This window comes from Prinia subflava, chromosome 19 (assembly GCF_021018805.1).
Source record: "Prinia subflava isolate CZ2003 ecotype Zambia chromosome 19, Cam_Psub_1.2, whole genome shotgun sequence".
Classification (NCBI taxonomy): Eukaryota; Metazoa; Chordata; class Aves; order Passeriformes; family Cisticolidae; genus Prinia; species Prinia subflava.
In genome coordinates, this window is record NC_086265.1 from 4,987,566 (window position 1) to 5,002,723 (window position 15,158).

General features: G+C 48.1%; 1 protein-coding gene across 1 annotated transcript in view; it reads right to left on the reverse strand.

Moving 5' to 3' along the window:
* Positions 1 to 1,464: 1,464 nt before the first annotated feature.
* The window catches only part of MN1 (MN1 proto-oncogene, transcriptional regulator), a 34,554-nt gene continuing 20,860 nt past the window's right edge, over positions 1,465 to 15,158 (reverse strand). Inside the window, exon 2 of the mRNA XM_063416395.1 lies at positions 1,465 to 6,452. Within this exon, the coding sequence (XP_063272465.1) occupies positions 6,265 to 6,452 (188 nt within the window). The 3' untranslated portion in view covers positions 1,465 to 6,264. The remainder of the gene's footprint in view (positions 6,453 to 15,158) is intronic.

The window sequence follows — 15,158 nt, forward strand, 5'->3', positions numbered from 1 at the left end:
ACTGCAGGGGCAGAGCTGTCCAACAGCCACAGTGGTGGCCACAGAGGGCCAGAGCAGATCTCAGCACACGGGATCCATCTGCCCTGCTGATGGATTCCTGACTGAACATACAATACATATTTACAGAGTCTCCTCCGTGACAGGCATTGCAAAGCCTCATGCAGAAAGTAACTCAAAGGATGCAATTAAATCAGTTAAATGGCTTGGGCAAAGTGGTGCAGCTACAGACAGATTTCAACTCTCAGCACAGTCACAGGCCACAGGAAACTATTAGGAGAGCAAGAACTGTAAAAGTTCCAGGACCAACCACTTGCTTTTCTTTACTTAATAAACTATAATCCATGCTCAACACTGACACAGGCCGGGTGAGCCTCTGAGCACAGTGCCCTGGGATGAAGGCGAGTGTCTGGGATAGGCAGGCACCCTGCCAGCATCAGCAGAGGTGACATTACCAGGTGACAAGTAAAGCCAGTGTCACGAGCAGAAATCAAAGACCAGTCAGTTGATTTTCATCTGTTAATGTGATGTGCAGTGAACAGTGAGCTCCTGCTGCCTTTTTGGAAGCAGGAGCTTTGGGCGGAGCGTTGCTGGAGCAGGAGGGGCTGCTCCAGCTGCTGGCAGAAGCAAAGGAGCCTTTGCACAGTGGGAGATCTGGGAGCCAAGAAATGGCCTCGTGTGCTGGAGGAGCCGTGTGAATCCAACCATTAACAGAGCTCGTGGTCAGTTTTACTGAACAACTAGGACAAAGCAGGAGCAGCGCTGTGCAGGGCTGGGGCTTGGGGAGCTGCCCTGGGGGCTGTTCCCTCTGCCCAGCAGCTCCAGGCATGGTCCAGCCCCTCTGGAGAAGCTCCACTGATGAGGAGAAAGAGATGCTGCCACAGAGAGAGGGCACACAGAGAGCAGCACAGCCCCAAGAATCCCACGGCAGCACCTGGGCAGAGCTGCACTGACATCACCACCCAGCAGCCAAGAGGGTACCAAAAACCTCAGTGACCAGACAGGACACCTGCAGTGCCTCTGAGGACAGGCTGGGGGTGGTCACCAGAGGGAATGAGGAGCACACGAAGCTTTTGCTGCCCAACCAGTCCTCAGTCTCACAGGGGAACTGCCTGGGCACAGGGGAAGGTCTCACCTTCCATGGGCTTCCCTGCAGGGCAGGGACTGCACAGCTGCCACCAACACTGCCTCCCTTCCTCCCTCGGGATCAAAAAGAAGTAAAACTTAAACCCCACCAATCCTGCTGGGCAGAGGGTCACCACTGATGGCAGAGGATTCAGCAAAGCAAAGTGCACCCCAAAGCTCCCAGGAGCCCCAGGGAGCCACGTGTGGGTGAGGATTTCCCCAGATCATGGGCAAATTTGTACCATCCTAAGGCCCAGAGCTTACCTGAATATGAACAGTATCAGTTCACTTCTTCACACGCTTGGGAGAAAGGATTCACTAAAAAAATCAGCAAACCTGGTATGAAATATAGAGTAGCCACCATTAACATCATATTTATTGTTATTTAGTTGCTCAGTAAAACATATACAGATATGTACAATATGCAGGAATACAGAAGACTGCACTTTACATATTTAAAAAAAAAAAGAAAGAAAAATAACACTCAATTTCATGAGCTATCGTCACAGTCTTCCAACCAAGCATTTAGGAAATGAACTTAACAAGAATTAAAAAAAAAAAAAAAAAAAGAAAAAAAAAAAGATTACAGGATTGCCTAACACACAGCAGAGTCAAGTTTTCATATTTTACATGTGCAATAACATTTTTCAGAAGAGTTTGCTAATGCAGTACGGATTACCAGTGTTTTGAGGTTTCTTTTTTTTCTTTTCCATGAACCAAATTTAGTACAAAGAAATAACATCCTTTTGCTTAAGGCTGTTTTAAAGCTGTAATATTCTTGGGTAGTGAATAGAGATAAAGTTATAACTGCCGGATATCAGAACCTGCAGTTTCATCAGTCAGAACCTATGAGTGGATGGACTCAAAGCAACAATTTTAATAGAGAATTTCTAAGACAAAATTAGACTATTTCCTCCATTAGCCTTAAGCATTAAAGAAGAAACAATTCTATAAAAATGGGTTATGCTCTTACACACCATCCCTTGAACAGCTGTGAATCCAGTAGCTGACAAAACCTTACACTGCAGCTTAACAAAAATAAGTCAAATGTACCAGTTTGGTTTGTATTGCCCCTCCACCCTCCCAGTGCCCTCCACTGCTGTGCTCACCTCAACCCTTCCACCTCCCAAAACTGGAACTTTTTGCCTTATTGGTGGTGCCTGGAAGTCCAGTCCCAATCCCAGGTTCCCAAGGGCCAGCCAGCCCCAGAGTGACCACAGGACCTGCAAACTCCGCAGGTGATCCAGGTGACAGAATTCTGATGCCTCTCCCCTTCCACCCTCAGGCACTGTGAAAACCTTAACTAAGCAACAAGCCTAAAGCCCCTTACTGATGTTCAAACAGCAGAGAGCAACAAACCCCAAGAGAATGTGATCTGGAGAAAATTTGCAAGAGTATCAAATAAATGAGGCCTATTCTGTCCTTTTTTGGCAAAGAGGTATTTGATCACTCCTCCCCATTGAAATGCAAGGGAAATTTTGCTCAGTTTGCTACAACATTGTAACTTGCAGACTAAGCACAGGGTTTCTTTTAGGAAAAACAGAGGGAGCCAGGGCATAGGGCCAGGGGATGGGGGATGTCCTGGCTCCCCCGACCCAGCCCTGGGGCTGTGTGGGAGCCTGAGGCGCCAGGCTGGCCAGGGAGAATCCCCACGGCAAGAGGCAAAGCCACATTTGAGCTGTTGTTCACAACCCAGAGCAGATTGTGCATCATACCCCTGGTCTTTGGCTTCTCATACAACTGTCCCCCATCTGGAAGCCATGCAGGACACACAGGCGGGAGGTGGCTCCCAGGCATTTGGGGAACATGTATCTGATAAAATTCTCCCCCTGCTGACCCAACTGAGCCCCTGAAGGGACTGTGCCTTGGCCATGGGGCTCCACAACAAGCAGAGGTCAGATCTCAGTGCAGCTCAGCCCTGCCACTGTTCCCTCAGTCTCCCACTGCTGTCTGTGCCTCAGTTTCCCTCTCCACAAGAGTGCAACTTACCTCTTCCACAACTGGCTTTTACCTACAGTTCCCAAACATCTTTCAGTTGCAATATAATTATTCAGAAAATGACATAATTTCCATTCTTACCATGTCAGGCCATGCTGACACTTCACACGTTAGAAAAAACTGATCAGTGCATTCAGTGTAAAATTAATGGAGAAAATGGGTACAGTGAAATTACTGCAGGTACCACCAGCTCTGTGACAAAGCTTGAGCCTTCTGTATGTGCTGTCAGGACCACATCCCAGATGATGGGCAGGACATGGTGTCTGTCCTGGTCAGAATGTAGAGTTTCTGTTCTGATCTTTGGCTAAAAGCAACAAAACCCTAAAAGAGCAGGTTTGGTTGGTCCTGGCTAACAGCTGCCTCAAGCAGAGCTCGCTCAATCAAGATCAAACAGACAGGAGGTCAGCCAGGACTGTGTGTATGATTCAGTGAAACTCCTCAGCCCAGCACACAGCCAGGCACTGCCTTAACTCCTCACTCCCTGGCAGTCCCTACCCTGCACTGCATCCACTGCCCAGAGCAGAGCCAGGGGTGGCCAAGTGCCACCACGACAGCCACGTGCCAGAGCTCAGCACCTGCAGACACAGCCCCCAGGACACCCCGGCCTCCTCATCTCACAGGGTTCCACTGATGTTAAAGGAACTGCTGAGCCTCTGCATTTCCATAAGTGAGAAAGTTCCAAGTGGATGAGAACACTCCAGGAGAGAAGCACAAGCTGCTGAGAATGAGCCAGCAGAACTGGGTGGTGAGACCAAGCCACCACAGCTCCACTCAAACGGGGATTTCTCTTTAAAAGCATCTGAACTCGGTGTACCCTGACAGGTTCCTTCCGTGGCACAGGGTGTGCATCCCTGACCTCAGGAAGCCTGAAAAACCTGTTCTCTTCAGTGCACCAGGAAAAACTAAAAACAAAGCACAAGGCAAGGGGCTGCACTCTGAGCAGGAATGCCACCAGACCATGAACTTGGCCGAAATTTTCTGCCCTAAGTGACGGAATGCAGTTCTGTACCAGTGTCACCCCCGGGCCCCCTGCTGCAGACAGCCCCCCACAGCAGCACACATGCTCTGGCAAGCACAGAACACCCCTGCTCTGCTGACAGGATTTAAAATCAAACAGATTTTAATCAAACAGGAATCACAGGCAAAGAGGCACCTTCCAGAAGGGGGCTGACAGTGATTACTAGGAGATGCTTGACTGGGGACGGTGACATTTTATTGCAGCTCCTGGTTGCACACCCTGACAGAAGTAACAAACCATCCCAGCTTTTTGATCCAAACCAAGTGGGTGTGAGGCAGCTCCACAGCCAGTTGCTCCAGGATGGGCAAAAATCCTCATCCTCGTGGAAGCTCCAGCTTTAATACAAAGTAAAATAATATTGAAAACCAAGATTAAAAACTATCCAAATTTATCCAAAGTCAATTCATTGACCAGACCCATAAATCAATCCATGCATGGTTAATAAGAGCACATTCAAATCACATTTCCAAACACTGCGAGTCTCTCTGAAGCCACATACGACTGAGAGTGAGGATTCCAGACCACCCTTGGCTTTTTAGGCAGAATTTCCTCTCCGTTGGTGTCTACCAAGAATATTACGTCAAAATAATTAAAGACCCAGCACAATCATCAAAGATAAAATATAAAGCAGTCTTCAACTCTGTCCCTTCAGCAGGGACACACTTGTGAAATCATGAATAAATAACCCTAGAGAGGCCAAGCTTTATTTCACAACCAAAACCAAACCCTCCAGTGCTGTTCCTGAGCTCCAGGAGCTGTGGGAGGTGAGCTGCAGGCGTGGGGCAGGACGGGGCCAGTCCTGAGCGCAGGGACACACAAATAATGGACATAAAACCACTGGAGAATCAGCCCATCATGTCAGTCGTGGGTTTATCTGGTTTGCTTCCAACTTTCGTCTCGAATGAGCATTATCTAGCCCGAGCAGGAAAGTATGGCTTTCCTTTTATTGTGTGCATCCAGCAACGCTGTTCTTCGGTGCGTGGCAGGAACGGGGCCTTGAATGAGCTTGGGGGATTCTGACATCAGGTCTCCCTGCCCTGGCAGATTAGGAAATGTCACCCCTGGGCACACAGCCACCTGCATCTTCCAACCTGGGCTGTCCCTAACCCCTGCCACTGCACTGGGACCTGATGTGGCAGGGGTTGGGGCACCCCTAGGCAAGTGCAGGGGACACTGGACCTGCTGCCAATCAACAGCATCTTTCTGCAGTTTGAAATGGGAAAAAAATGGGAAGGGTGCAGGGGATTTTCTTCTCCAGTATCAATAAAGTGGGAATTGCAGAAGCACCACCACGCCCAGGCAAGCAAAATGGAGCCTGGGCCTTTGGAGGAGGAGATAATGAATATTAGACTTATTTAGAAAAACCTCTCCATGCCTTCCCTGCTGTGCCTGAACCAGCCCATTCATGACAGAGCTCCATCCCAGGGCTATGCCAGGTACACAGAGGAAGGAGCATCCTGGCCTCACCAGGAGGCACAGAGCAAAAACCTTTTTTAATAGCAGAGCCTCATTCTCTCAGGAAAGGGCAGGTCCATGCCTGAACATTCAACAGAGCATCAACTGCTTGGTTTGTATGAGACTGGCAAAGGCTGGGTGTCACTATAATATACAATTTAATGCTGACCATTTTGCTTTCACTGGTGTTTATTCCTGAACTGCTGCTCCTCAGGATCACCATCCTAATAAGCACTGAACAAAGCAAAACAAAACAAAACAAAAAAAGGTAAAACAAGGCAAATGAGGAAAAAAAAGGAGGAGGAGGAAGAGGAGAATTTTTGTCTTATTATGACATACGTGACTTGGACACACACTGAGATGAAAAAGGAAAAGGCCTCATCTATAAATGTATGCCAAGGTTACAGAATAATGGGAAAAAGTGGTCTAGCAGGAAAATCTTAAGCAAAAGTGTGCTAACTGCAGAAGGGTTAACACTGGTAACATACTGTGGCAGAAGATTAAAAAAAAGTTGAGGTTTACTTTAAATTAACCCTTTCCAGTCCATATGCCACTAAGCAGGTACCAACCTAGAAAAATAGTCCACCTAGCAGTAGCGGCCCTTTGAAATTTAAAAAAAAAAAAAAAAGAAAAAAAAAGAAAAAAAAAAAAAAAAACTTTTTTTCTTTTGTTCAAGTCAGGGCAGCCACAAAAGTCCCAAATCTGTTGGAGATGTCCGAGTGCAGGGACCTCCACGTCGGCACCGCAGTCCGGCCCTTCGCCTCGCCCACGTCGTCCGTGCAGTGGACCGAGAGGCACTGCAGGTGGGTGCCCGTCTGCGCCGCCGCCGCCGAGGTCTTGCTCGGGGGAAGGTCGTGGGCTGGAAAGGGTTCACAGAGAGAGGTTAGGAGGCTTGTGGCAGCAACCCCCTCAGCTCACAGCCTGCCAGCGACACCCTCTCCCCGCCTGCCGCGCCCCGGCTCGGCTCGGAGGATGCGGTGTCACCGCCACCGAGTCACCGCCACAGGGATGGCTCCCCCTCCCCACCCCGAAGTGAGATGCCGTGGCTGGATGTTCACCAGGCCAGAAGAACCACCTGAGAGAAACCAGGGAGATGTCTGAACGCCGGGGATGGACCCGGGACCTGTGAGCGTGTCCTGGACCGCAGCACAATTGGGAATTTTCCTTCCCCGCACACCCTCCGCTGCTGACACGGATGCTGAAACACCTCCAAGCAGGAAACCAGCCCCGAACCCTCCCTGCCCTTGTGGTCAGCCCTAACATCTGTCTCTCTCTTCCCCTCTTTTAATAGAGCACCATGATAATATTTTTCTTAAAATTTCTTTCATTTTAGGACTTTGTATAATCTTTAGCTATCCTTCGTTTCTGTTAACCACAGAAATGTTAAGACTTTAACTGAAACATCCTAAACAATGTCCCTGGGCCTTTTTCCTCTGGATTTTACAGTTAATTTGAAGAGGAGCTAAAATGGGTGGAACATGACAAAGATGACAAAACCCAGCTGTGAATGTTTAACATCTCAGGACTTTTCCTCCCATCACCTTTCTCCTTGGTTCCACAAAGCCAAGCAGTGTGGGTGTACCACACTTCATGGGGCAACTCACTTTACTTTCACTGGACCTCCTGCTATACCAGATAAAAAACCAGAACTGAACAGTTTACTACATAATCACAGTGATATTAAAAAAAATACTGCTAAACTAGCCTGGAAGTCCCTGGTTTAAACTGGAAAAGGCTTTTAATGCTTGATTATCACAGGATGTCCGAGATGCTCATAACTAAAATAGTGTAACAACACCACACAGGAACTACCAAGAACCTGGGGAGGTGATGCCATAAACCCTGGGAGAAGGAACCAGGCTCCAGAGCAGTGCTGCTGCCTGCTCAGCCCTGCTCTGTGTTAGTGCTGCAATGTGCAAAATCCACCCAGAGCTCTGCTGCACACCTCAGCCGGGCCCCACGCTTGCTTTTCTCTGGACACCCTCCTGCGCTGCTCCAGTCAAGGATCCAGCAGCAGCAGGGCAAAGGTGCTCACACTATCTCCACTCAAATGGATTCCAGCTCCCTGCAGTTGGTGTTGGGCGTTTTTAGTCAGTTTGGATAAATAGGCTGCACTGAGGGGCTGAGCAGAAGCACAGAGCAGAGGCTGCTGCGTGATACCCGAAGTTCCGGCAGGCAAAGAGGTGTTGGCACAGATCCCTTCCCAGCACACGGAGTTTCTACTCTTCCTTCCTGTCACCCCTGAGTCCTACAGCTTTGGGAAAATCACAGGGCAAAACCCCCAGACTCCCTGAAATAACTGCTATTTGATCAGGTGTTCACTTTAACTTAGTGTTCAGAATGCAAATATACCTAAGGCATTTTTTATTTACAAAATATTCAAAACTCAGATGAGATTGTGCAGAAAATTGTGAACAGGAAATGTTTTCCTTACTTGCATTTGTTCACAAGACACACAGTACCCACTGTTTTTATTCTTAGGTCTCCCTGACTGCACAGGACATGCTGGGCTCGGCACAGGAAGAGCCAGCGCCTCGAGATTAGTCCTTGTGACAGCAGCTCTCTTCCTCTCCTGCACAGAAAGAGGAAAGAGTCCCACAGCTGAACTGCTGCCACAAGGGGCCCAGGGGTCCCAGCAGTGTTTCTGCAAGGGCTGCAGGGGAATCCCCAAAGCTGAGGACTCCAAAACCAAGGCAGGGGTGGCACATTCCCAGGCTGGCATTGGAGCCAGGGCTCTGCTGCACCAGCTGTGCAGGCATCCCAACACCTAAAACAGAGCTGGTCCTCAGCAATGACTACATGAACAAGTTCATGTGCCACATGCAATTAGAGAATAAAAAATTAGGCTTATTTGCTTTTAAATCAGCAAATTATTTCTAAGTCATTTGCCGTGGATAAAATTCATAAGCAAGCTACTGATAAAGAAATCAAAGCAAAATCTGTCCCACATGGGTGAACAGGATTCCTTGGCTTGAGAGGAAAAGCCAAGTAAAAGTGGTGAGCAGGAACTGAGCCTCAGTTTGCAAAGCCAATACTGACTGCCACTGTCCACACGAGCCTTGCTCACCATGGGACACCACTGTGGAAGCTCCAGCTCTCCTGTCTATCATTAGTGAGCACAGAAAATGACATATTCCAGTCTAAAACAAAGAGCTCACAGCAAAGCCAGTACTGGCACAAGAATTTTCAAAGCCAGTCTGGATGGAAATTTTCAGTGCAATTTACTTTTTTCCAGTATTTCTATCTTGACAAAGGTATGACGCTTTCCAGGAAAAAACCTTTGTAGCAAAAATTTTAAGCTGTGCTGATCTACCTGATGAGAATTATGTTCTTAAGCATGAGATACTGCCTGATGCTTGTGCAGAACAGTAACACCTTCCCAGCAGACCTGTTCCACCAGCCATCCTCTCTGCTTCCTCCATCACAGCCACAGTGTCCTGGCACTTCCCAGCCCCACTGTCCACGGTCCAGAGCAGTTCTGGTAGCTGAGATGGACGTGACTCAGAGCATTAAAATTAATCAGGTAATGCAAGATGGTGTCACCACATCATTTCCTCACAGCTGCCAAGTTCCAGATAAATCATTGTCAGTCATGAAGTACCTCACTGAAAGCACGGAATTCTCAAATTATCCTTAAACTGCACAACTGCTTCTATTAGCAACTACTGCAAGAAATTTGTGTTATTAAAAAAAGCAGTACACTTCTAATAAGGGCCATCCTCCACACCCAAGATCCTGCGATGGTCTGGGTGGAGACTTCCCCTCCAAACCAAAGGACATGACACAGAACCCGGGGCTGACAAAAGCACAACCACCCTGCACAAAGGACAGCACATGCCACTTGGAAACAGCAAATGCTGAAGCAGAGGTACAGAATCAAACATCGTATATAAACTCATGCCATGTTCATGTGAAAGGCATGAAACTCAAAGCAGTGAAGTGACCAAAGACCAAAAGAAGCCTGGAAAATGCTCCCCCATGATGGTGTCCTTCCCCACTGCTGCTGGTGATGCTGTGGTGGTCTCAGGAGCCAGTCTGCTTTCAGGTAAGAGCTTCTGACCAAGCTTTACCCAGCCAAACACATTCCAGCCCCAGACAAACAGCGAGAGGAGAGCGGCCAGCCAGGCTCCCCAGCCTCCCTCCAGGCCCAGCCCTCTGCTCTGACCTTGCACATTTAGGAAGCTGCTCTTTCGTTCTGCTCTACTTTGCAAAGGCACACAGCCTTTGAAAAGGTTGCTGTTTGTTTGTTTGTTTGTTTACACAGCATTAATGGCAGCGTGGTGACTAACCCAGGAGCCTGGCCAGAAGCGTTGGAGCCTGCAGCTGGGACACAGGCAGAGAACCAGGAGTTCTGCACCACAAAAAATTCAGTACACACACTACACACTGCTTTTCCATATCAGCTCAGGAAAAACACATTTCTCCAGTGAGGTTAGACCCTGGCATGCACTTTACTCTGCGGACACCACGTGTGCACACCTTCAGTGTCTCCAGCTTCCTTCTTCCTTTCTCGTGAGACCCTGAGCAGTTAAGCTGCTCTATATAAAGCCTCTTTTGTCGTGTAGCATCTTCTTATGCATTATAAAAAAACAAACATGTTCTCTTTACTCTGGCAACACCACTGAGCACTGTGCAAATCCCAAGGTGTCCCAATTTTTAAGTAAAGTAATCCCATTAAAAAAGAGTTCACCTGCACGGCTATCACACATTTGCTTGCATCTTCTCATCAGAGAGGAGGCTAATTGAGGGAGGGCTGGTGTAGCCAAGGCAACTGCAGATGTTATGCTGAGACACCAGGAGCTGCTGCTGCTCTTCAGGTGCTGCTTATGCCATCCTTCTCACTTTTGCCAAAATCACCACCAACAAAAGGACGGCAAGCAGTGAGACACAGGAGTGAGAACACAGACACAGTCTGGTAGGGGTCTGGTTGGGAGTGGGTTCCTCTCAACATCTCAGCGTTCCTTCGAGATTGAAGTGACAAACAGGAGGTGAAGATCCCCAGACTGGCTCCTTGCCCCAGGGCTCATCCCTTACACTTCTTCACCGCTGTGACACAGCCTGAGCTGCCCAGGGTCCGGCTGCCCGGCACAGCACGGCCCCGCCGCCGCCCTCGATGGCCAGCCAAGCGTGAACGCCCTGCACTGCTACTGATCTTGTTAAGGCTGAATCCGAGGATTTGGCCAATAACACTGTATTCCCTGATCAGAGATCTGTTTCCCCTCTACCATCTGATAACCACTCTTAAAGGACGCGTTAATGGGCTTCTCTTCACTCTGTGCCCGTTAAGCAGAGGCCAAGCTACCATAAGAGGGAATAGATTTGAGTAATGATCCCTTATGAGGCAGCAAACCTACATATAGTGTTTAAAATTATTCCCTTAGGACAAGATGTTTTTCACCAAATCTCCCACATGACAGTTTGACATATTGGTTCAGGCACATAGCTCTGCATTTGTACACAGCACAGAAGCATCTCTTTTCAGTTTTTGAGAAAAATACGGTCTGAAAACATTTCATGTTTCCCTGGACACTGGACCTAGTCTCCACAGATTAATTTATTCCTGAAATTGTAGTTTTAAACACTCCCAAAATTTTATTTTTAAACACAACTAGTTCATTTGTGTTGATAAACAAATGACCAATCTCCTTCCTCACCTCTGCAGCACTGACAAAGTCCTTGACAAAGGCATTTTCTTGACCCTGCAATACAAGGAGGCAACGGCTTCCATTTGTTCCTAGACACAAACACAGCATCTGCCACCTCCTTACACCACAAACCTGCACCACTTTCAGGTGCCTTCACCCTGACAACTTGTGCCTGCTTTGGGCTGGATGTCTCTGCTGTTCCCAACGCTTGCAGGGCACAGATTGCTTCTGGCCCAGACTGGCAGCACCCAGCTCTGCTGGCACTCGAGGAAAAGACCTAACTACCCATTACTAGAATATTCCTCTTAATTTGATTTTACTTCTTCATTTATCCTGTGTAGCCCCTGCCTGTAAGACACTTAAAGGTGCTGCTCTCTGCTGAGTATACACAGAATTCAGTGTTGGTGGTGAGGTGAACAGCTGATGCCAAGGACTCGCCACGACGAGCTCAGCAGAAATGGGGACAGGTGACTCCTCACACTGCTGACCAGAAGCACTCTGCAGAGACACCCCAGCTCCAGGGTACCACGTTTCACTCCATGACATTTCAAGAAGCCATTTGGCTTGGTCAGCCCTCAATTTATTGTCAAGGCCCAGGCAGCTGAGCGCTCTCTCAGAGCCTTTCTCACGAAAGGAGGGAAGGCTCTTCATCAGACATGCGTGCACAGTGCTGAGCCCCGTCCCACGGTGCTCATATATCCTGCAAACCAGGATTAAAGCTCTGGCTTTGCTGCAATACACACAAGACTCACCCAAAGGCATGGCACACCAGGCTAACACACAGTCTGTTCACCCTTAATCCTGCTTGCTGCCCACCCCTTCATCAGCCCATGAGCTCTGGCGGTATCCTCTGGTCCTCACAGGCCCTTCCTCCACAGACAGCTTGATTAATTGGAGGTGCCTGAGGCTCTAAAGGGAGCCTGTATCAGCCTATGCTGCAGAGATGTTTATTTTGTTTTCAGTGATCTCCAAGCTGGCATGGGGCTCCATCAGAGCTCGCTGCTTGCACAGAATTCAGATAACAGGAGACACATAGTGCTTGCTGGAAATACATATTTTTCTTTTTTCTCCCTTGACCTCTTTTCCTGCTCCTGTTTTCACCAGGAGCAATGGAAGGATGTGCACGCCACGACAGGGAGGCTGCCCAAACCCACGGCAGCGTTAAGAGTTTGCTGTGAGGCTTTAGGGTTACAGTCAGACTGTGAGCCACATGCTCACAGAAAGAAACAAGAAACTGGTGAAAAAAACATGAAATAGGAAAAATGCTAACCCTGTCAATGGAAAAGGCAGCACTCATCTTACACGTAGCATGACCTTGAAGACACAGAATGAAGGATGTGTGGATGAGGACAATGATATTGCTGTTCTAAAATCCATGTTCCGTCCACTGTGCCAGGAGGAGACAAAAGATGGGGAACACATTGCTCCCACCTGGCTGCCACTGCCCGGCAGGAGTGCAACACGCCACCATGGCTCCACAGGCAAGTGTGAAACTGCCTACACCTATTTATTTCTCTGGAGGCTACTGTTAAATCACTGTTTTCCAGCTCTATGACTCTCCAAGACGAAAGGTAAGCTCTGCATCCCTGGAGATGGGATGCATCCTCTGGGCCTTGGGACAGCACCAGCTCCTGTACCTTGCTGGATGGCCACAAGGACAACGGACTGTTTCTAACTCATATCCTTCCTCTCTTTTGGCTACCTTCAGTTCCTCTTTTCAGTTTAACACACTCACTCTCAGGCTGGCTTCCCTGCAAAACACAAACCGCACAGAGGGGTCCTGCCTACCCCCCTGGTGAAGTGGCTGATGTTGGGGTTTGGTTCCCACAGAACAAAAGACCATTCTGGGAAACCAGGTCCCAGCCCAGCTGCAGTGCTGCTGTCTGCCAGTCTGGTCCTGCCTACCCCATGCAGGTGAACCACTGTTTGTCTGTGATAGCCACAGAAAGCTGAGCTCCCAAGCAGGGCCTAGCCCAACTGCACGGCTCCAAAGTGCTGCTCAGCTCCGGGTGCCATCACCAGCACCGTGCTCTCCTCAGCTCTGCATGGTGTGAGAACTGTGGCCCTGCCCAAGCAAGGAAAACTGGCATTAAAAACCAATGGCCCACAACAGTCAAACAATGTCTGGACACTTCCAAGAGAAAATAAATGTGAGTCCAGCAACTGCAGCTCATTTCAGCACAGCTGACTCAACCCTCACAGCATCCACATGCTGCCATCCAACACCAGTGAAGCCTCAGCGAGCTCCAAGTTGTTTTCCAGGGGCTGTTGTTCTTCCCCCTAAAAAACCTGAACACTTCAGCTCACCTCTGAAAGGAGTGAACTGCCTAAGTCCCACCCATCAGCTCCCTCACACTGACACTCAGACCCAGCAATGGGAAGAGGCTACAACAGGCTTCTCCCACACAACCCTTCCTTGCAAAGAGCTGTGGCTGTCCCACACATGTCCCTGCCTCTGAATCCAGCCCCCAACATGAGAAGACCACCTCCATGGCAGGAAAGAATATTGGCTGACTGATCCTGTGCTTTCCTTGCTGCTGGCATACATCACCTGCTTGCACTAACTAAATGCTCTGAGCCTATTTTCACCAAGAATGACAAATGACACATCCGTGATGAGTAAGGAAATGCTGGGGTTTGCTTTCAAACTTATTTCATATGTACAAAAACTATCACATGACAGTTTTACACACAGCTCCAGCCTATGCAAAACCCATCTCTTGACTGCCAGAACACACAAACAAACAAAAGTTTTCAATAAAATCCAAAGTGGAATTTTATGATTGCACAGAATTGACATGAAATTGTTCAGTAAGCCCTCACTTAAATAAAACCAGTTCTGGACACTGTCTAGTATCATTTCAGGACAGGACAAAATTGAAAAAAGATGCTACTTAAAACATTCTGCATTAAATCACCACCTGGACCTTTCACACAGAGAGGCCTCCAAAAATAAGATTAAATGCCCCCTTCCACTAGCAAGGGAAGGAGTGTATAAATGGATTTGTAAAGGCAGTGAATAGTTTATGATTATGCACAGAGCAAACAGAAAGGGAAACACGTAAAATCCAGTGCTCCATCAGATTCGTGCAAGAGCTTTGACACAACTGTGGGGGGAAAAAATAGACATTACAGTAATAAGTAGGATATTTAAGCCCTGCAGATCATACATTGAAAACTATTTTCCCTAAGTGAAAACAGAATTAAAGATGAAGATTCCCTTCAAAGAACTTTGTTTGTAGTCATTTAGCTTCAGGATGCAAATTAAATGAGCACTTGTTAGCCAAGCAAAAGAAGGGAATTAGCTCTGAAATATTATTATCAGTCTCTTGTAAGGCTCAGATACACTTGGCTGAAGACTTTTAGGTGTTTTGTCACCTTGATCCCCCAGAGCTCCCCAAGGCTCTGTGTTCTCACATCCCAAAGCCACATCTCAAAGCCTGGCTGCCAGGGGTGGGACAGGGATCTGCTTGGTCCCTCTGACTCCTCCCTGGCTCTGCCCACAGCTCCTGGAGGTGCCTCTGCCCTGTCTATAACTCACAATTACGAGAGACTGTAACACAGAACTGCCACAGGCAAAGTCAATCTCTCCCAGGGGCCTCACACATCTGAGGCTCCTGCACACCAAGAAACAGTGATCATGTGCAGTAATGCTTGGGGTTAAACCACACAAGTTCAAGGATATTCCTGAAAACACAGTGGGAGTTTACCAAAGGCTAACATTAGTGAGAAGAACCAGTATCAAGGATCATTAGCTCTTTTATGCCATTTATTTATAGCCTACCCTGAAACACATCCCATTTCTCTTTAGGACACCTCCAGCTGAAGTTTAGTGTCTCAGGGGTGAGGAGATTCTCTCTGAGGAGGCTTTAGAAACAGCATCCATGAAAACAAAAGGCATTCAAGTGTTTACCACTCAC